A 21711-nucleotide genomic window follows, 5' to 3' on the forward strand; every position below is an offset into this window, starting at 1 on the left:
TATAAGTGCTCAATTAGGACTTAATATAAACTTCCTCAATACAATTTTATCTTTTAAGTATAGATAAACGAACAGAACGAGTACATCGGTGTCTCTGCTGTATATGTGCCGTACGAAGAAACGTTCCGCCTTATGTAGGACAAAGTTCACGTCAAACAGACCAGTTTGAAGGGCAATTTTTTACTGTCAACTAAGATTCAACACCTTGTATTTAATATATTAAAAATATATCTTTTCAATATTTAAATTCACATAAATATATACATATATATTTCAATGTGAACAAATAATGGATGTTGACTTTCTTGTAAAAAATCGTACATTGTTTCTAAATTGAAACAAACGCTACGAAATGTTGTATTTTATTTTTGGCCGCATAATTGTCTCTGAACAGGTTTTTTTTTCTCGGGGAGTTGCAAATAGTTCAGCGTCACAGCTGTGAGCTTAGTCAGATATCGCACAGTGGCAGCAGCGGACACCATTTTGACTTCGACGCCGAGCTTTACCTCACGTGTCCTGGGCTGTCTCTCTCACATGACCTGAGTGTTTGTTCCCGTGATCAACACTTCCATCTCCGTCTGTGACACCGAATATCACTTTTATTCTAACACTGATGGATATGCTTGAACAGAGTCTGGACAACGCAAGGTAACGCCGTCGCCAAGATGGCTAACACAGACAAGCTATGTCCAACATTCCATATATGATAGCTAGTTTAAGACGCTAACCGAGGCCTGACCTAAAAAAAAAACAGTTTTCTACACAAAATCAAACCCGTTGCAGGAGTTTAGCTTTTAAAGAAAACTGTAGATCTCGAAATGTAAAAGTCGTCACATTCGATTTTCCAGTTAAAACCACTATCTGGCTTGTCATAATGTGCCAGCTCCAACTAATATAACAGCTAAGATAGCGTAAGCTAGCCATTAAAACAAATGATTAACAGGCGCACAACAAAGCCCGAATATCACCAATGTCATTTCTAATATTGAGTCTACAGCTGTGCATCTTTTTGTCGTGCTGCTAATATTTATGAAATATTGATTATTTACTGCTGTTTGTGGCGTTTTAAAAGATTATTTGTAACATTTACTTTGCAGTCAAGATAAGCAAGAAGAGGTTGTGCAGACTAATGAAGGTAAGAATAAGGTGCACTTTTCCAAAACCTGTGCATTAGTGATGCTTATATGTGCATAGTTCCAACTGATAAAAATCATGCAAACTGCAGCCTTTCTGCCTTTGGCAACGTTGTACACAGTTTATTTACTTTTTTTTTACTTGCTACCCAAACTTTGGCGTTGGATACATTTTTGTAGGTTTTTCCTCCCTTTCTCTCCTCACATCTGCCTTTTGTGCTCCTTTTACCTTGGAGACGGTACAGGACAAGAGCAGACACCCGTCACAATAGCCAGTGTTCAACAAGCTGCAGCATTCAGTGACCATAATATACAGTATCAGTTTCGTACAGAGGGTGGTCAGGTACGTAATAAATGAATGTAAATGTCTCCTTTTTATTGATAATTTAAATAAAATCTTGATTTTTTTTTTGCTTGGTTCCTGGATGTGTGTCCTGTATTGAGCTGAAAACATAGTTTAGGTATAAAGTGGGGAAAATAGCTCAAGGGGTGTTTGAGCTTTTCATTTGCAATTGACCTCACATTTCCTGTTATTTGAGTCTGATGTTTGATCTCTTCTGCATGACGTCCTTAGTTTCTTCATTTATTGTCTTGTGTTTAATCTAGTGTTTTTACTGCTACCTCAACATGCAGTGTGTTTGTGGCGTTGTACAGTTAACGCAGGTACTTTTCAAGATGTTTGACTAGCAAGGAGAAATTAATGGCAATATAGGTACATCTTGTGACTTTGATTTCCTCAAAGTCTGAGTCCCAAGATTGGTGGCATTTGTAAAGTGTTTGCACCCCATATTTATGGGTTGTCCACATCACTGGTGACCAGCAATAAAGTGACAATATAAAAATTATTCAGTAAAGTAGTAAAAAGGAGTATTACTAATAAAAACAGAATTTAATTAGAACAAATAAAATTCTTATTTTTATTATTTACACTGGCCCTAATCAAGCAAGTGATCCATGTGGTTCAGATCAAGTCGGTGTGACAATAAAGTTGTAAGTATGACAAAATAAATAAGGGTGCCAAAATTACTGATCCATGTGGCTAATCTGGCATAAACAGGGTAGCGTGAGTAATCATGTGATTGCAGTCTTGTCTAGGATTGGCATGGGACCGCTGTCACATGTCAGTCAGGAGGAGTGTCACATGATGAGTGAATACAAATGCTGTTTCTTGGAACAAACAAGTGCATTTTCCTGCCTTTTTCAAATTTAATCAAGCACATTCTGGTGCATAAGCATATTACAACCCACAAAATGTGCCTCTGCTTTAGAATGTGCCTCAAGTGAGATACATGCAATACTGAGATTGGGACACTAGCCTTCTCTTAGTTGGGGCAGCAGATATGATAAACAAATCTACAAACAAGGTAAGGCTTCCCAACATGTTTCTTTGCTATCAGGAGTGTAAATTTTGTGGAAAAACTGTAATGAGAAGTGGGTCTTTTATCCTAATTGTCTTGAAAGTGGGTCCCTCTCTCCCTTCCTTCAGGTGACATATCGTCTTGTCCAGGTGACGGATCAGTCCCTCGAAGGAAGAGATGACGGGGGAGGAGCAGTGAGCGTGGTCTCCTCAGCTGCTTTCAGCGGCGCTCCTCAAGCCGTGGCTCAAGTGAGAGAACAACCTAATCTGATCAGCAACCATCTTCATTTTTATTACAGATAATCCCAGAGATAAAATTCACACGGGTAGGATTGTATCTCCCAGAAATGAAAATGCATGTTTTTCAAGTTAAAGGTGTTGTCTCTAAGATCATGTTGCTCATCCCACAACACTAATGATAATAAATCAGGAAATAAAACAGTTGTAGATTAATTTATGTTTTCTAGCCAAATATAGTATTTGCTAATCACAGGTGCACCTATTTCCCCCTCCCTTTATCCCAGACAACGCTGCTACTTCCTAGGGGCTTTAAATGGGAAACCAGATTTGAGTTTGACAGAGAATGAATGTGTTTACATGCTGTGACTGATCCGCTGCTACTCGTTCAAGAACTACTCGATCTCTCTTATCTGTCACAGGCTGTGATCCAGAACCCTTTCACTAATGGAGGGAGCCCAGCGGGTGAGACAGTAGGAGGAGAGACGCGCTTTGCTTACTTCCCCGCAACTGCTGTGAGCGACGGGACGGTGTCGGTGCAGGCTGCCTCGGATCCCACTCTCACACAGGCAGGTCAGACTCTGTTCTCTTGCTTCACTTGTGTTAAACACCGGCATGAAATTAAATCAGTGGTCTTTTCAAATGCCAAGCAAGAATGTGCTGAGTACTCCAGTCATTTCTGCCAACAGTTGCTAAACCACAGTCAGTGCAGCTTTGGTCTGTGTGTAGAAAAACATTGTGCAATAGCTAAAATGTTCCTGTTAACATTGCATTAGTACATGAAACTTATCATTTTTGATTCGTAAAACATCATTTGAGTGATGCAGCAGCCACAGCGTCAGCTTCATATAATCGTGCAGATTTATTTTCACTTTTGATTTTTTTTAAGACATTTTATGTCATGCTGTTTACTTGTTGCATATCACATGTCATCATACTTGGGTTCTCTTCCTCTTCACTGCCATGTGTTGTCATCTTGCGTGATAATTGTCCTCATGGTTGTTTGGTGCTGGTCAAGAGGAAGGAAGCGTTTCAACAGACTATTCCTCCTTAAGAGCTCTTTTAAAGACACCTGCTATCACACTCTTTATGTTGTGGTTCCTGTCAGGACACCGATTAGCAGTTGCAAAAGCAAATTATTGAGGTTCTCTGATACTTGACTATGGTACCATGGAATTTGTTCTGCATCATATAATGCTTGTACTTCGTGTCCCAGGTATTGTGGTATTTTTTTAGATCTCCGTTTTCACTCGGTGATTTGGTAGCCACTGCATGAAATTAAATTTCCAGTAATTTATTGGTTCTAACCCCTCACTGTTTTTTGATATCACTGATTTCACAGAAATGGTTTCGGTGCAAAGACAAATGACGGTTGGGTACCTAGCCGAGGCTTCCCTGTGTCCTTTTTATTAATTTAGCTCATAATGACCAGAAGTTTGAATAAATCATGATAATAAACGTTGCTATGAATCATCCATTAGAGCAGTTATTCACGTATACTGCCAAAACCTGGGTTACAAGAGCCGTTGCACTTCACCCTGCATTTTCTGCTTTTATGTTACAGTATATGCGCCACTTAATTTGTTTATTTGTTGGGGAGTTTAAAGCTGTTATTGGCTTCTGCTTCCAGTGAAAGAGAAGGAAGGTCACAAGACTTTGCTTCAGTGTATGAAGGGGAAGTGACTCGCTGTGTTTTTTGAGCCTGGACACAGTTTCTGCAGGCTTGATGGAGCAGGTGAAGCATCACATGAGCCGAGCATCAGGTAGTTTACGGAGATTTGTTAACAAGCCACAAGACTGAAACCAGGGTGGGGGTTTACCTAAATATGGACTAATATTTAAATTCCCCCTTTATTATATATATTCTGTAAAAATTACATACCAGGGAGAAAAGTGATTTTCCTGTTTGTGTTTTAATTGTTTAATTGTTGTTTAATTTAATTGTTAAAAAAAGAGACAAAGTCAGTGTGAATGCAGAGAGTAGGACAGTGTCCCAGTGTGCCAGTGATTCCACTGTGGCATGCCAGTAGTGGCCCTCGTGTACGTAGTACAAGCTGACTTGTGTCCAACAACTCTTGAAACACTGGCTGAAGTCATCTATGAAGGACTCTGTCGAATGGCCTGTGTGCATGGCTCTGTGAATCCTACATTTTATTCTTCTGTGTGACCATCTCACTGAACAGATATGAACAGATAACGCAGGTTATCTGTCTTGTTTTTTTGATTCTATACATGTTTAATGTTTAATTTTAATGGTGAGTAAACTCTAAATTGTCAATGTGATGTTTACTCCCTTGTGTCGTCCTGTCCACAGGTCAGTTTTATGTAATGATGACCCCGCCTGATGTCATCCAAGCAGGCACACCACGCAGCATTGCCCCACGCACGCAGCCTTACCCAGCGTGAGTATCGGTCTTTGAAAGAAGCAGATGAAATTAATACTGCAGTATGAGACGCAGCATTTTCTGTTCAACCCCTGCATAGGCTTAGTAAAACATTCTCGTTACACCCTAATACGCCACTTGGTCCAGGTTAGTTATTGCGTTGTAGTTGTGGACACACTTTCAGATTTGAAGGTCAAAACTGATTGAATTTTGTCTGGCTGATTACTTTTTAATTTTATTTCTCCCCGGCCACTCACTACCATTACCTAATATTAATTAAGTTCAGATAGGACATTCTGATGGTACAATAACAAAATAAATATCATAGCTGTCAACACCACGATTAAATATGCACTTTTTGATTTGCTATTATTTTCATTGTGATTATAAACCCTAACTTTTTATAAAATATTATTGAGGGCAGTTGAATAAAGGGACAATTGCTTGCTGAAGTAGAGCAATTTTAAATCAATGGTTACTTTTTTAGCACGTCCAGGCAGAACTGTCCTTCATTTTTAGAAACCCCTTCTTTCTTTTGAGTGTTATTTAGGCCTAAAAATCTCCCACCATGCAACATTATAATCACGCATCAAACAGGATTCATCTCAGACCGTCTCCTACTGTTAGCCACAGGCTGGTGATTGGTGTTATTAAGATAATCAGCAGGCTCACCTGAGCTAACGGAACTGAATCTTTGGTTTGAGTCTTGATAATTGCCTGAATAAAGCCCCTCTCTGACCTGCTACAGCTACTGCTTATTCACAAAAGCAGTTTGAACTGGCTATATTTCAGAGGTCATTCAAGTGCAGAGGCAAACAATGAATAGAGTTTTGTTGATTAAAGTCTAGGTAAAAGTGTTTGCTGGTTATGTTACTTGAAATCAACTCCTGGTCTCCAGAGTAAAATGAAGTAACAAAACCAAAGACACCTTCGTATATAGATAAATAACGTCAGTTAATGTGTGAATACAGGCAACAGCACCTGAGTTGCTTCCATCCTTAAGGTAGCACAACAAGTTGGGCAAGGAAGTAGTTATATGATAGTTGAATTATATAAAAAAAAACAAGTGAAACCGGCAAAATCTGTAGAGCTGCCTCATGATAAATGAAGGATCGCACATGAAAGGATGCTTATATCTGTCTACTTTATTTGCAGGTTGCATCATACACAGTCGTATGTGCACCTTAAATTCGACAGCCAGTTTACCATTGTCACGTAGCTCCACTCTCACAGCGCACCACTGCTTTTCAGCTAGGAACGAGGAGCAAGCTCCGTTGTGGTGTCGCTCTGCACCTCCACCTGATCAAAGCAAACTATTTCATCGTCTTTCCATTTGTGTATTATGCCTGTTTCTATTTATTTCTTCCCGCATGAATAATTCATCATGTTTGGCATAAGGCTCCGAGTTTTATTGAAGTATAACCTAATGAACAGTGACATTATCATTGACGTGTAAGTAAAATGAGTATAAACTTCACCACTCTATCTGCCGTTCGCAGAGATGAAAACGGGCTCCTGCAGCATGAAAGTTTGAGCTGGTGAGGACAGTTTCCACATTTCTCCCACACTCCCTTTAATTATGCCTATATATATATCTATATATATAGATCAACCACAATTCAAAGAGCCCCACCTGATAAGTTCCCACTGATTCTCCCCACTCTTGATGTGTGAGGCTAATAGCATTTCATCACTGTGCCTTCAGATGAACTTTCACTAAATGTTATAGCTCCATTGCAATTTCTAAATTAGGTATCCTTCCTCGACAAACTAATGGTTCGCTCCATAATTTGATGTTGGTATTGTTTTTAAGGTGTTCTTTGTCGTAGTAGGTTGTGTTCTCGTTGCAGATGTTTTAGAAGTTTGACCAGAGTTTAGTTTTCAGTTTAACCAGATTTACATTGTAAATTTTTTTGTTCTTTTCCACTTAATAGTAGCTGTTAACTCTTTGTCAGGGATCCATTTTTACACATCTTCAAGAAAATAGTAAATCAGAGGAGGTGTGCCCCCTGGTATAATTCACATATCAGGACCCTCAAGCAGAAAGCGTGCAGACTAGAAAGGAAGTGGCATTCTTGTAAAATAGACAGCTATCATATAGCCTGGAAAGACTGTCTGTTAGTTTACAAAAAGGCCCTTCGTAGAGCTAGAACAGCTTATTTCTCTTCTTTAATTGAGGAAAATAAGAACAACCCCAGGTTTCTTTTCAGCACTGTGGCCAAATTAACTAAGAGTCACAGTGTTTTAGATCCACGTATCCCTTCTTCCCTTAGTGGTGAAGACTTCATGAGCTTCTTCACTGATAAAGTTCTAGCTATCAGAGAGAGAAAGCTAACCAGGCCATCCCAACAACTGGACCATCACCAGATGTGCCGACTGTGGGAACATACAGGTTCTCCAACGAGCCCTTAAACTCCTTCAGCCCTATATATTTTCTGAGGCGTCTTCGCTAATTCAGAAATCCAAGACCACCACGTGTCTTTTAGATCCCATCCCAACACACCTGTTGAAGGATGTTTTACCATTGATAGGCAGTTCTATCCTGGACCAGATCAATGGTTCTTTTGTGACAGGTTATGGACCCAGGTCCTACAAGGTGGCAGTGATTAAGCCGTTGCTTAAAAAACCATCACTGGATCCTGATGTCTTAGCAAATTACAGGCCGATATCGAACCTTCCTTTTATCTCTAAAGTTCTTGAGAAGGTTGTGGTGACTCAGTTACTGGAGCACCTGCAGAGAAACAGCCTGTTTGAGATGTTTCAGTCAGGCTTTAGAGCTCATCACAGCACAGAAACATCACTTCTTAAGGTTACTAATGATCTTCTTATAGCTTCAGATCATGGACTGGTCTCTATGCTGGTTCTGCTGGACCTCAGTGCTGCTTTTGATACAGTTGATGACAGCATCCTGTTACAGAGGCTGGAACATGTGATTGGGATTAAAGGGACAGCACTAGACTGGTTTAGATCATATTTATCTGATAGATACCAGTTTGCCCATGTCCATGGTGTTCCCTCCTCATACAGTAGGGTTAGCCATGGAGTTCCTCAAGGTTCTGTACTTGGACCAATCCTTTTCACCTTGTACATGCTTCCCTTAGGGAACATTATTCGACAGCATGGGATAAATTTTCATTGTTATGCTGATGACACTCAGCTTTATTTATCCATGAAACCAGAGGAGACAGAGAAGTTAGTGAAGCTCCAGACCTGTCTTAAAGACATAAATTCCTGGATGTCTTCAAATGTCCTCCTCCTTAACTCAGGGAAAACTGAGGTCATGGTCCTGACCTCTCAGGGATAGATTAGATCACATGATCACTCTAGATGGTATCTTATTAACATCTAGTCTCTCTGTGAGGAATCTAGGAGTAACTTTTGACCGAAATCTCTCCTTCAACTCACATATTAAAACAGTCTCTAGAAGTGCTTTTTTCACTTGAGGAACATCACAAAGATCAGGAAGCTACTGACGCGGCAGGATGCTGAAAGTTAGTCCATGCATTTGTTACTTCCAGGCTGGACTATTGTTATCCTTTATTATCAGGGTGTCCAAACAACTCTTTAAGAAGCCTCCAGTTGATCCAAAATGCTGCTGCCAGAGTTCTGACAGGTATTGACAAAAGAGATCACATAAAAACTGTACTGGCGTCTCTTCATTGGCTGCCCGTTAAATTTAGAATAATTTTTAAAAACCCTTCTTTTAACCTACAAGGTCCTCAGAGGCCTAGCTTTATCCTACCTGGAGGAGCTAGTGATACCTTACCAGCCCAATAGACCGCTCCGCTCTCAGAATGCTGGTCTACTTGTGGTTCCCAGAGTCTCTTGGAGTAGAATGGGGGGGCCGAGCATTTAGCTACCAGGCCCCCCTGCTGTGGAACCAGCTCCCTGTCCAGGTACGGGAGGCTGACTCCATCGCTCCTTTTAAGATTAGGCTTAAAACCTACCTCTTTGAAAAAGCTTATTGTTACTAATTCTGTATTTCCAGTTATTATCATAGACAGACAAACTATCATACTTAGGGGGTCGTCTAATCATTAGGTTAACATCTTAGTGATGCTGCTATAGGCCGAGGCTGCCGGGGTCCAGAAACATGATCACCTGACAGGCCTCTGTCACCCCACTGGGTCATGGTTTCCTCTTCCCTCCTCTCCTCTCCTCTCCTCTCCTCTCCTCTCCTCTCCTCTCCTCTCCTCTCCTCTCCTCTCCTCTCCTCTCCTCATCAAGTAGACTAGTAATGCTTTTCCTGTGTAGTTTTTCTTCCCCCCCCCCCCCCTCTGTATCCATTTACAGGTATCGCCGCCTTCAGAGCTGTATCCTGACCTCTGACCCCGCTGACCCACTCAACCAGCAGCTTATTCAATTCAATTTAATTCAATATAATGTATTTTTGTATGTATATTCTATGCTCTATGCCTCTCCTCTCCTCTCCTCTCCTCTCCTCTCCTCTCCTCTCCTCTCCTCTCCTCTCCTCTCCTCTCCTCTCCTCTCCTCTCCTCTCCTCTCCTCTCCTCTCCTCTCCTCTCCTCTCCTCTCCTCTCCCCTCCCCTCTCTCCTCTCTCCTCTCTCTACCCAGCCGGCCATCAGCAGGAGGGTCCCCCTACATGAGCCTGGTCCTGCTCAAAGTTTCTTCCTGTTAAAGGGGAGTTTTTCCTTGCCACCTTGTCTGGGGTTAGGCCCTGGGATTCTGGAAAGGGCCTTGAAACAATTCTGATTGTAAAAGACGCTATATAAATAAAGATTGATTGATTGATTGATTCAAAGTGCGGTAACACAGCAGCTTCTGGCATCACTACAAGACCCAGTTATGTTGAATGCAACATGTTTGCTGATGGCAAATTCTAAGGCGAGCTGAGTAGGAAGGAAGCGGCAACACAGGTCTCTTTTTGTTTTTTGTCTGCCTTTGAGGAAAATATCAGGGCCATGTTTTCACTTCAGCCCCTCATCTTTCTCTCTTTTGATAATTTAATAAAGGACTACTCAAAACCAATGAGTAAAGGACTTCAGGCTGGGTTTGTCTTCTGCAAATGCTCTAGATTTATCCCAGGAGCCCTTTGGTGAGCGAGGCCTCTGAGTCTGTACGTTTAGAGATTCATACAGTCATCCACATTTATTTTTTCGTACTCCGAAGAGCCATTTTGGACAGAATCCAATATACAGCTGAAATCCCATTAAGATGTGTTCAGATATGAGAGAGTGCAGCTTGGCTTGGGTGACTATCTCAGACAGATATGAGCTGTCAAGTTTTGTTGCTTGGGTCACAAATTCTCAGAATTAAGATGTGTCAAAGGGGGACATAGAAGAAACAAGCAGCAGCAAGTGAAAAGGAATTCGTCTGGACTGGCTTCTGTAGCAAAGACAATTTTTTAATTGATTGATTTACATGAAATAGTGTGAGTAAAATAGTGTGACATGGGCTTGTTTGAAATATTTCCTATGTAATTATGAGTGCATTATTGGTCTGTCTTAGCGGGTGGTTGCAGGAGTCTCTCTTAATTACCAGAATACCACAGGAAAGACACAAAGACAGGAGACAGTCGTGCCATTAGCTGTAGTTCAGACTGGCGCAGACAGAATTTGCTTTTTAACAGTGTTGTGATTTTAGAGCATAATAAATCTGAGCGTTCCCTTTGGGCAACACCTGGGAGACGGTTTTAGCATCCCAATCAAAGAGTCTAGCTTGAGGTCACAGAGGATCTCTCCCCATCCTTGCAAATAATACCAGGAAAACCAAGGGTGCAAAAATAATTACAAGCACAGGATAAAATGAACTTACATGCTCTGTTTGGTTTGGTTCTGGATTGTCACACAGCCAGAAATTAAATATGAGGTGTAAAAACAACGCTAATTTCCACTTTGTCTGCAGGAAAATGGATGGACCAAGGACACCTAGAGATGAAAGGAGAAGAGCGCAGCATAATGAAGGTGAGCAATTGGCTGATTTTTGAGGAAAATAGAAGTAGGAACCAGCACTACAGCATTACTGCTGGGTAAACTACCTAGTGCATATGTGGTTCACTTTATTACAATACATTGTGAAACCGTGCTAAGATAGAATAACTAATCAGTGCTTGCTTGGATGTTTGTGATTATTTTTCAAATAATGGACAGAATAGTGGTGTGGTTTGTGGTTTGCGTCCCCCCTTGTCATCACTTCAACCAGTCTTCTTCAGTAACCTCGTATTTGGTTATGGGGATTTCTTTGCCCATTCCCAGTTCACAGAGGCTTAAGGAACAGTTGACATGTGCAGACCAACTTTGAGTCTTGCCACAACATTTCAGTTTGACTGTCTGTACTTTGGGACATTCCAGGGTACCAATTCTCATTCTCTGAAGCAATTCCCCTTGTAGATTTTGTGGGATGCTTTGAGTCGGTGTCTATTTGCATCATCTGCTTCCATCCCATCTCCAACTCTCTGAGTTCTGGTCAAGAATGTGTGGGTTAATATGGAATTTCCCAGGCAGGAAAGCAGCCCAGACATGTCTTGATATTGCCGTGTTTTTTTTTTTTTGTATGATGATTCTGATTCTGATCAAATAATTGTCATCAGTCCAGAGAACGGAATTCCAGAAGAACTCTGCTTTCTCCCCTACCTGAGGGTTGTGGTTCCTGTAGAAACCCTCCTATAAATGTCATGGCTAGCCAGCTTTGTCTAAATTTTGAGGTACCCACACCGATCCCAGATGCTTCAGCTCAGCTCTGCAATGCTCTAATGGTGATGATCGTTGCTGTTATGTCGAAGGCCTTCCATTGTAATTAAAGAAAGTTCTGTCAGTGGATGAATAGTGCAGCAATCCTTTTGGAGATTATCATAGATTGCCTTGACCTGACTGATGCGATCTCACCCTCTTCCCTAATATCCTCAGATATCTCCTTTTTTCTAACATTTCGATCCTTGTGAAACTCCTGCGGTTCATTTGGTTCCCCTCTCTTTTAATTAGTGTTGGCGGAAGCCTTTCCCAATGGCTTCTCATTCCACTGGTCCACTTATACAATTCCTCGAGCACCCAAATGTGTTTCTAATCAAGACTGTTGCCTTCTTGACTTCACCAATTCAGTTTGATTTCATGCAGTTTTTAGGCTACGTAAACATATACATGCAATTGCTAAACCAATCTGACTATTCACATACAAAGCCTGGTTAAGATCAAAAGGAAAATCATGGTAAAAATCACAAACATTTCAACTGTTTTGTTCACATTAAGCAGCGGTGGTGGGTCCAGTTCGGCCGCTAGAGGCTGCTGTTGAGCTGTGAAATGGGCAGGATTAATGACGCCATCACTGACATAACTTATCTTAAAAAGAAAAGCCCGTCATTCTAAATGATGGTTATGTTCTTACATAGACAAACAAAATACCTTTTACATTTAAAAAAAAAAAACAACTTTCTAAATCATCAGTTGAGAGGAGACGAAGAGACAAGATCAACAACTGGATTGTCACACTTTCCAAGATCATCCCAGACTGCAATATGGACAGCACTAAAACTGGAGCAGTAAGCATTTTTCCCTCATCTGCACACTGGTAACTTTGTGTTTATTCAACTGTAACTTTTCAATTCTGTTCACCTAGAGTAAAGGAGGCATCCTATCGAAAGCGTGCGACTACATTCGGGAGCTGAGACAGAACAACCAGAGACTGCAAGAGAGTCTTAAAGAAGTGGAGAGGATACAAATAGACAATGAGTTATGCAGACAGCAGGTACATTAAATTAAATTTTCAGGATGTTCGTGGAGCTGGCCAGGACTGGTAGGTTTAAAATCATCACAGCCCGGAATAGATACATTTACATCAAAGTTCAATGCAGCATCCTTTTGCCTGAGCCTCAGGAATGTTGAATCATCTAAAGTTTTATGCAGCTTCTTTTTTTCCAAAGACAGTCTCACTGCGACTTCATACTTAACAGCTGATCATCGCAGCCTGAAAAAGAGAATCAAAACATAGGCACTCACCTAGTGTCACCTGAAATCAGCATTGTGGAAGTAATATACTCCAGAGTTCTGTGAGAACTCAATGTATGATAATGCTCAAGAAAGTACTGTGAAGTCTTAGAACTCAGGGGCCCACCACGTTCTCTCTTTGATTCCCAGGCCTGCGAGGTGCTTGGCAGTATATTCACAAGGTTTTTATATCTTTTCCTCAAGTTCTCAGTAAGGAACCAGGGAATTCCAGATTCACTCAAGTGGAATGGAGCAAAAATGATAGCGCTGATTTGATGATTACATTGGTTATTGGGCGGGGCTGTCTTTAAGAGGGGCCGCACATCGCACCAGATGTATACATTACACTCAGCCGGCACTTGCAAGACAGGCATAAAATTTTGCTTTTTGAAATTTCAACAAAAGAGTCAACATCATGGAGATGACGAGATGTTTAACTAGCTTTTGTTTTTCTGCAGATCGAAGAGCTTAAGAATGAAACGCGCTGCTTCGAGCCCAACTCCAGCAGCACGGCATCGAGATAGTCGGAGAGACACCGCCCCAGTAAACTAGAGACAAAACTAAAGGGTGACCGGCGCCATCGGCGCGACGAGGAAAAGAAGGCGAGATCACAAAAAAACGGACTGCTGATGAATCAGTTTCTTTTCCTCATCTGGGTTCCTAGGTGGTGCTTCCCTCACCAGCCAACTGTGGCTGGACTTGACTGGTCCAATCCTCTTGAGATAACCACCCATTACAGCTCTGTAGAAATGTGCTTCAAGAAAAGACAGCCCCTCCTAACCTTCAGAGTGCTTCAATGCTAGTAGCATTCTTCCAAACTCTGCTTTTGTTTTGTATTTATAGAGCTTCATTCATGGATTATGGTTGACTTTTGTTTTTTTTGTTTTTTTTCCATCTGCGGTTTTATTTCTCCAAATTATCCTTTTTTTCTTAGTTGATGCTTTTACTCGATATTTTTTCTGTATTAATGTTGTTTTTAGCTGCTTTAATTTATTAGTCTTCTTGCTGAAAGAGAATTTAATGGAGACCAGTTACACTGATTTGGATGGTTTGGAAGGCGCTGCTTACCGAGACCCAAAGATAAGTGACAGTTTTGCTGATCCCCTTTTCTGGGCTGTTTTATGTATATATCCATTTTGAATACCAACTTTTTTTTTTGTTTTTTAAATAACTATAGCAGATTCTTTTGGACAGTAAGCAATCAATAACTCATTAACGCTATGCTGGCCTTTCGTCAAGAGGTGTGCAATCTTAGAGTTTGGTTTGAAATATAAGGTATACTTGAATAGTTGTATTTGCTTGACCAGGAAACGACATCCCATACAAGGTTTAATGAATTCCCAATTGAAATGAACAAACAATGAGAGCGCAAATAGTTCAAATTCCAACTTTTGCCCAACTAGTCGTTCCACCATCCTTTTGGTTATTTTGGATTTACCAGCATCTTACTCCATGTAAGAATCATCCCCACATGTTTCATTGAAGCGATTTGCTCTATTTTGGTAGACTTCAACTGGAGCTCCTTGCACAAGATGTAAGGAGGCACTGTGGGGAGCGGCACTCAGAGACACAGGAATACTGAGCTGCACTCCTTATTTGAGCACAACTCGTTCTCCATGAGAAGCGAGAGTACTTGGAAGGTTGGAAACTTGGAATTTGTTTTTTTTCCACCTACTCAGGCAACAATAATTTAACTTTAACTGGCTGTGCAAACACCATGAGTCAATATTAACACTGTTGACGATTTTGTGAATGAATATACATGTTGCAATTTTTGTATTGCTTTGGGCGCGATAAAATGGAACAGAGATATCAAGAATTTCAAAGACTCTCATTAAAACATGATTGCTTCTTCCTGTGTCAACATCTCAGGATCCAGCAAAGCAAAATCAACAGTCAGACCCCTGGCAAAACCAGAAAAACTATCATATTTAAATATCTCAGTTGCAAGTTAACAGCCTGTGCTTTGAAAGTGCTGTTCTGCTTTTGTTTTTCCAGTTACATTCAGGCCCGATGGTACGAGTGTCTGATCTATCAAAATGAGTCTCCGAGCCACAACTGAACTGAATGATGGATGTTTTTCTCCCTTTTTTTTTTTTAACGCTTCAGCAAGAGCTGAGTAAATTTGACTGTGTCGACATGAATAATTCTAGATAATGGAAAATGGGCGTTCACAAATGAAAGGTCAATTCTGGCTAATTAATTTTTTCCCTGTGTTTATTTTTTTAAATGCCAAAAGAGGAAAAAAAAGATTTTTTTTGTTTTGTTTTTTCTGTAGCAGCCTCACTCTTCTCAGGTTAGATTGTAAGATCTCTTTCTTAATAAAATGGTGGAAAATTGAACTTCCACCAGCTAATACCTTTTGTGGACTTGCTCTATTGTGGATCATGGCAGAGCCAAAGATCTCCATCTTATTAGTGCGCTTGTTTGTGTCTTAATTACAAGCAGAACATGTCACAAAATTACATGATACACACTGGACACACACTGAACCGCAGCAGTCTGTTATTGTCCATACATACAGATAGGGTGGAAATTGATTATACAGATAAAAGTAGGTCAGGGGAAATTGCAGGATGTATTAAAACAAACTCTCCTAACTGCACAGAGGAAGTGGGTCAGAAAAGAAAACAGCTTGACCAATTAAATATTCTCTTATCCCATATTCTCTTATTTCATAACTGAATTTTATAAGATTTCTGGGTTTTTACTGGCCGACAGGATTGATGTTGAGCAAAAGGTAAATGTACATTAGTACCACATGAAAAATGGCTAATTTGAGTTTTGATTTTAAACGTTACTGAGCAACACTGAGTTGAAAACTCTCAGCAAGAATCGGAATGCTTTATTTATGTCAGAATTAAAGAGTTAGAACTGTGTAAAATTCTGGCCTAAAAGAATATTTAAGTGTCCCCAATATGCTAATTAAAAAAAAAACCTAAAAACTTTCCCTTAGAGACTGCCATTGAATACTACAATTTAATTGTCCAACAGATTAATCTATAGGAATTATAAATCTGATTCCTCCATTTTGCATTATTCATTATAGCCTAACTAGTCCACTTCCCTTTTGGGTATTCTTGGATGCTCAGCCTTTCCACAGGATTCATTTTTGGAATTCTGCATGTGGATGCATCATTTAAACTAGAGATTTGGAAGATTACACAACGCGTGGACCTGGAGACGACCTCTGCATACGTTCATCAAGTTGATTGATCAACACTCGGGTAAAATTAAAGGCACTAAGTAGCTGCAACACACTGAGGGCACCTTGGGTGAGAAAGATCAATGATGGATCAAAGGCGCCTCTAAGCCCTGGTAAGACTCAGTTTGACTCTGCAGGTCGACACATTTAAGCATTTCAATTAAAAATGGGGGGGTGGGATAGATGGAGGATCCACCATCCTGATAATCTGGTGCATCCACACAAACGTGGTTTGTGTTACTCATTATTCTGATGCCAGATGTGGGGAAAATGTGCCTCAAGTTGGTCCCCACCGCCCTCCCCGTCATTAAAACACACACAGTCAGACAGGCGTCTGTGTGTCCCGAGCTTTGTTTAAAGTGACTGATCTCTGATCCCACGTACCTGGCCACTGACTGATAGTGATATGTAATCTACAGTATGTCTGTCTCATCAGGAGAAAGTCATGCCGTGACCAAATAAACCCAGTTCTAAAAGTGAACACATCAAACATTCTCTAGAAAGGCCTTTTTTCACTTGCGAAACATTGCAAAGATTAGGAAAGTATTCACCCGCATAAGAAACGTAGTCCCGCATTTGTTCCTTCCAGCCTGGAGAAGCAGCTGATCCAAAATGCTGCAGCCAGAGTTCTGACAGGTCTTGACAGCAGAGATCACATGACTCCTGTAGTGGCTCCTCTTCATTGGCTGCCCATTAAATCTAGACAAGTTTTAAAATTCTTCTGACCTCCAAGGTCATCAGAGGTCAAGCTCCATCCTACCTGGAGGAGCTAGTGACACCCTTTAATCTCAACAGATCGCTCTGCTCTCAGGTTTACTTGTGGTCTCAGCGGCTGCACGTGTCTAATGCATTCCTTTCAGAATAAGTTATCTTTTTCCTAAATAAAAGACATGTAAGACGCACATTACCGTAACTATAATTTACTTTATCCGGCTGTCCATGACCTTTTCTGAATGGGTCCCAAAGTGGGCCGTGAGAACCACTGCTTGAGACTTCATTAGTCCTCAGAGAGGGAATTCACTGTTCTTTTAGTGCACGCACATAATGCTAAAGGATTACGCACATTATTATGCACAGAAACGGCGCATGCCCGTGCAATCTCTGAGGGAGAGGTGTCAGAATCGCTAACCTGCTCTGGAGAGGTGCACTCTGGTGTCTTGCCCAAGGGCACCTCAGCGGGGCTCCGGAAATGTATAAGCACCTCTCATGCTACCAGCCCACTTTGAGGTTTTTGGATCTGCACGTGTTCCAGACCTAGACAGCTGTGTACGTAATGAAAAATTCATTTGAAGCAAATATAAATATTGTACTTGAGGCACATTTTGGGTCTGCATCACAATAGAAGAGCATCAGCTCAACATTATCTTTATTTTAGAAGCATTTTCCTCAGAACTGTATTTAAAAAAAACAAAAAAAAAAACCCAACTACAGCTAATCGTAATAACTATAACTACAAATCCTTGAATAGTTGTGCAGGAATGTAAAAATATTGAAGGTAGAATGGTCACACCTTCAGTCTTCAAGTCTATGCAGTTAGCCACAATTTAAAAATTATTGTCATCATTTAGTATCTGATCAAATGTAAAATACAGCTGCAATCTCTCCTCTGGGTCCTGAATAATGGTTTGAATAATGGCTAATGTGTTTCTGTAGAACATTATGTTAGAACTGAAATGTCACCACTTTGTCATTCAACACTTTTAGACATTTCCGCAAAAAATTTATCACAGAAAGGGCAAGTGTGTCGGAATAATGTTGAGCTCATGGGTTTTAGGAGGTAGATTACGTCCTATCAGTTCATTAACTAACTGTTGAAGGTTATATGACTCAAGTAGTGCCAAATTTATAACGACGTCTAAAAAATGCATGAATTGAAATATTACACTTGGACTTTATATGTGTTTTATGTACACTTAGCAAATCCCATACCCTGAATGAATAATACATCTAAGGCTAAATTTAATGTACAAAAAAGCTATGGAGCATAGTATATTATATATGATCTGTATAATCTATAGTTCAATTAATAATCTTGACTGATTATAAACCTTCAGGATCTATTGTATATTATTATATATTTTAGACACTGGGAAATTCCAGGGATTTCACCCTACCTGGGAATCACCCGGACTTTCCTCAACTTGTGTCCACCCAGAAAGCATAGCTCCACACTGCCCCTGTGTCCTCAAAGTAGAATTCACTTTAGTGGCTCCTTAACTATTGACGCGGTTCTATTGTGACCAGATCTATGAACCATGTCCCAGTTTTGAAAAAAAGTAGAGCTTTGTGGGTGAGGTGTGTGTTTTGATGTTTTTAGACTGCCACGAGATCACCAATTTTATTATTTTACTTTTTTGGTCTTGCAGCAGGTAGCAGAGGTGACTGGGGAGGGGTTAAAGCGGGGCGAAATCGGGAAAGTGAGCAGAGCGTGATGATGAAACAGGGGACAGATGGGGGCAATGCCCTTGAACAGGAGGAAAAAGGTAAAGTGGCGCCTGCAGAGGTGAATCTGCCCCGCCATTCTGGGTGCCTTATTTTGTTTGACCCAGAGATTCCTGCTGATAGACTTGGCGGCTTTTGGAAACCTGCTGGACACACAAACAAGGAAAAACATTGATGTGCTTTGATTTGAAGGTTTTTATTCACAACAGATTAGAGCAATTCTTATAAACTAGCAAAAGCTTAAAAAATCAAACAGCTAAATGATGAAGTGTCATATTCGCATTATTATAAGCTGTGTCATAATTCAAATGATATTTAAGACATGTTGATGATGCACAGATATGAAATGACCCAAGGTCATGCAAACACACATACACACACACACCACACAGATAAAAGCACAGGCTTTTCATGTATTAGAAATGTTATGTTGCGACAGACCACAGCCATTGATGTGATGTGTGAGTGTGACTACATGTATGGGCACCCTGAGGACACACACAGGCCAGCGGGGTTATCAGTGAACAAGACAGACTGACGCAGCCGGCCAGCAGCATGTTTTTCTGTAATTCTCTAAGGACAAGTTGGATTGTTTGCGTAATTGCCCCACTGTCTCCATAGCTGCAGTGCCGTTATTGGACTTAGTTTTATCATTAGTTGGACTACCTTAAGCTACTTTATTAACAGGGAAAACATTAATGTTGATTTTAAACTTGATAAGTTGTGGGTCCCTCATTAATAAAGGTTTTAGTTTTTAAATGTTGGGGCGGAAAATTGATAATAATTGACCTTTTGTTTGTCTTTTAGCAATTTTGTTGAAGAGTCCACATAAAACTTAAAAAAAATTATGAACTCAAAAAGTCTTCAGATTCAATTGTATTAATATCTATGTAATGTATTTGTAGGAAAACAACTTGGTTGTTAAATGAAAGATTATTTGATCCTGGCTACATTCCACTCCTCTCAATGGGATTTAAATTTATTCAACTGCAGGTTCTAGTGTATTATGCAAAAACTGAATGTGTTGAAAATGAGGGCCTAATTATTCCATTTGCGAGCTTGTAATTACATCCTTTGGACTATGCAATGGATATTCCACAGAGAATCCCTCTGCTCACTGAGTGATTTCCAGGGTCAAAGCGAGTGCAGCCCAGTCAGCTGTGGTGTGCTTGAGCCAGGCAGTCTTGGCCTTTTCTGTGGGAATCTTCATGTCCCAATTTGTTTCAGGAAAAGTCATATTTCAGTTGAGTCTCTCCAAATATGAAGTGCTCAAAAAGTCAAAGCAGAATTGAAAAAAAGCAGCGGTGCCCGTGTGTTCACGTGTGGAATTATGTATCCTTTCTCTGGAAAAGGCATTTCATTTAAATGAAATGAAATAATTTCTTAGTTGATTTGATACACTTAAATAAATAATAATTAAAAAACAAAACAATAAAAACCTAGATTGGCGATGTTCCATCAGGGAGACGAGAAATGAGGAGGCCCAAATTTCCCCTGACGGAGTTAGCTAACTGCTGCCAGGAATGGGCTGGGCCTCCCACAGCGATGAGGCAACAGTGAGCGCGGCTGCCTATAAATACCAGAGCAGCCTCCGTTGTCAGACATCACACAGCAGAAGGACTCCCAGCGGACGAGGGTCACCCAAAAAAAACTGCAGAACCTCACTCGCCCAGGAAAACGCCAACCATCACTGAAGAGGACGCTGGTCTGACACCCATGAGAGAAAAGAGCCATCAGGCCTAATTACTAAAAGGATCTAACAATAAACACATAAACATCCCCCTCTAAAATGAAGGCATCCAGCATTGCAGTTGCAGTGACACTCGTGCTCGCCTTTATTTGCATTCTGGGGAGCTCTGCCAGCCCATTCACCAGGGTAAGACTTTAACTTAAACTCACTTCATTTGCTTATTAGCTGTAAATGTTTTGTCAGAATGGCTCCTAAACGTGCATAATTCATTAACAGGTGCAGGAGTTGGAGGAGGCAGAGAGCAAAGACACTCCAGTTGTGGCACATCAAGAAATGTCAATGGACTCGTGGATGGTATGTTCAATTGACTGCAAGAATTAAGCCAATTACCATCAGCAAATTAAAATTTAAGTGGATGTGTTTCCCTGCGGAGTCTCCCAGTGTTCTCATCACACGAGGAGGGGATAAACACAAGTGTGGCTTTAACTCTGTTTCCCACCCGCTCTCATTCAGATGCCGAATCACAGCAGGCAGAAGCGTCAGAGTCACCTCTCCTTGTGCACCTTGTGCTGCAACTGCTGCAAGGGCAACAAAGGCTGCGGGTTCTGCTGCAGGTTCTGAGGAGTCCTGTCGCATAATCATGGGTTCTGAAAGACCACAAGGAATGGCCCAGTCATTAAATCTTTCTCCAGTGTATTGTCCTGTGAAACACAACATTTTAAAAACTCTTTTTATTGATTCGTGACGAGTGAAAAGCTACGTACCTCTTTGTATTTATTGTGTTTTTTCATATGCTGACTTTTATAAGTTCAAAGATCTGTATTTTTTCTAAAATGAATGCAGATGTAAGTGCTATCTAAATGAAGTTTGACGACTTCATATTAATAAATAAACATTTCTGAAGCAGCTGCAGATGTTACAGTTATTCTAGAAAGGAAAGAAACGTCTACCATGTAGGTCTAAACTAAATATTTTTTTCCGTATGGAGACTGGGGACATATATGTATATCTATATATGTTGAGATATAACATCAATTATGATTTTTTGTTTAAAAGTATCATATTATATTCCTGTTTGAATTTTAGGAGAATTGGTTACACTGGGGGACACTATTTTTGGTGAGATAGGTCTGCTTTTTTTTTTTTAAATATAGGATCCCCTATAGTTTAAAGTATCCCCTCTAAGATATTGAAAGTTCTGACCTATTGAGAGCTGCACACACGTTTCACTGCACAGTCGCAACTGTGACTGAAACAACCACGAAGTTGCCACGTAGCTGTAGAGGAGTCCACTTGTAATCAGCTGACAGATCTCACTATAG

General features: G+C 40.5%; 1 protein-coding gene and 1 pseudogene across 1 annotated transcript; both read left to right on the forward strand.

The window, feature by feature from the left end:
- Positions 1 to 455: 455 nt before the first annotated feature.
- LOC115246484 (upstream stimulatory factor 2-like) lies at positions 456 to 15198 on the forward strand (annotated as a pseudogene).
- Positions 15199 to 20282: 5084 nt separating this feature from the next.
- Positions 20283 to 21297, forward strand: hamp (hepcidin antimicrobial peptide). Its single transcript, XM_029839433.1, has 3 exons — positions 20283 to 20575; positions 20666 to 20743; positions 20903 to 21297. The coding sequence occupies exons 1-3, from the start codon at positions 20489 to 20491 to the stop codon at positions 21008 to 21010; spliced, it is 273 nt and encodes a 90-aa protein (XP_029695293.1). The 5' UTR covers positions 20283 to 20488; the 3' UTR covers positions 21011 to 21297.
- The last annotated feature ends 414 nt before the right edge of the window (positions 21298 to 21711 follow it).

The sequence above is a fragment of the Takifugu rubripes genome, chromosome 7, assembly GCF_901000725.2.
Source record: "Takifugu rubripes chromosome 7, fTakRub1.2, whole genome shotgun sequence".
Lineage (NCBI taxonomy): Eukaryota > Metazoa > Chordata > Actinopteri > Tetraodontiformes > Tetraodontidae > Takifugu > Takifugu rubripes.

Coding starts and splice junctions, on each gene's coding strand:
- hamp (XM_029839433.1), top strand. CDS start 20,489: ATGAAGGCATCCAGCATTGCAGTTGCAGTGACACTCGTGCTCGCCTTT. Junction 20,576..20,665: donor CTGCCAGCCCATTCACCAGG/GTAAGACTTTAA, acceptor ATTCATTAACAG/GTGCAGGAGTTGGAGGAGGC. Junction 20,744..20,902: donor TGTCAATGGACTCGTGGATG/GTATGTTCAATT, acceptor GCTCTCATTCAG/ATGCCGAATCACAGCAGGCA.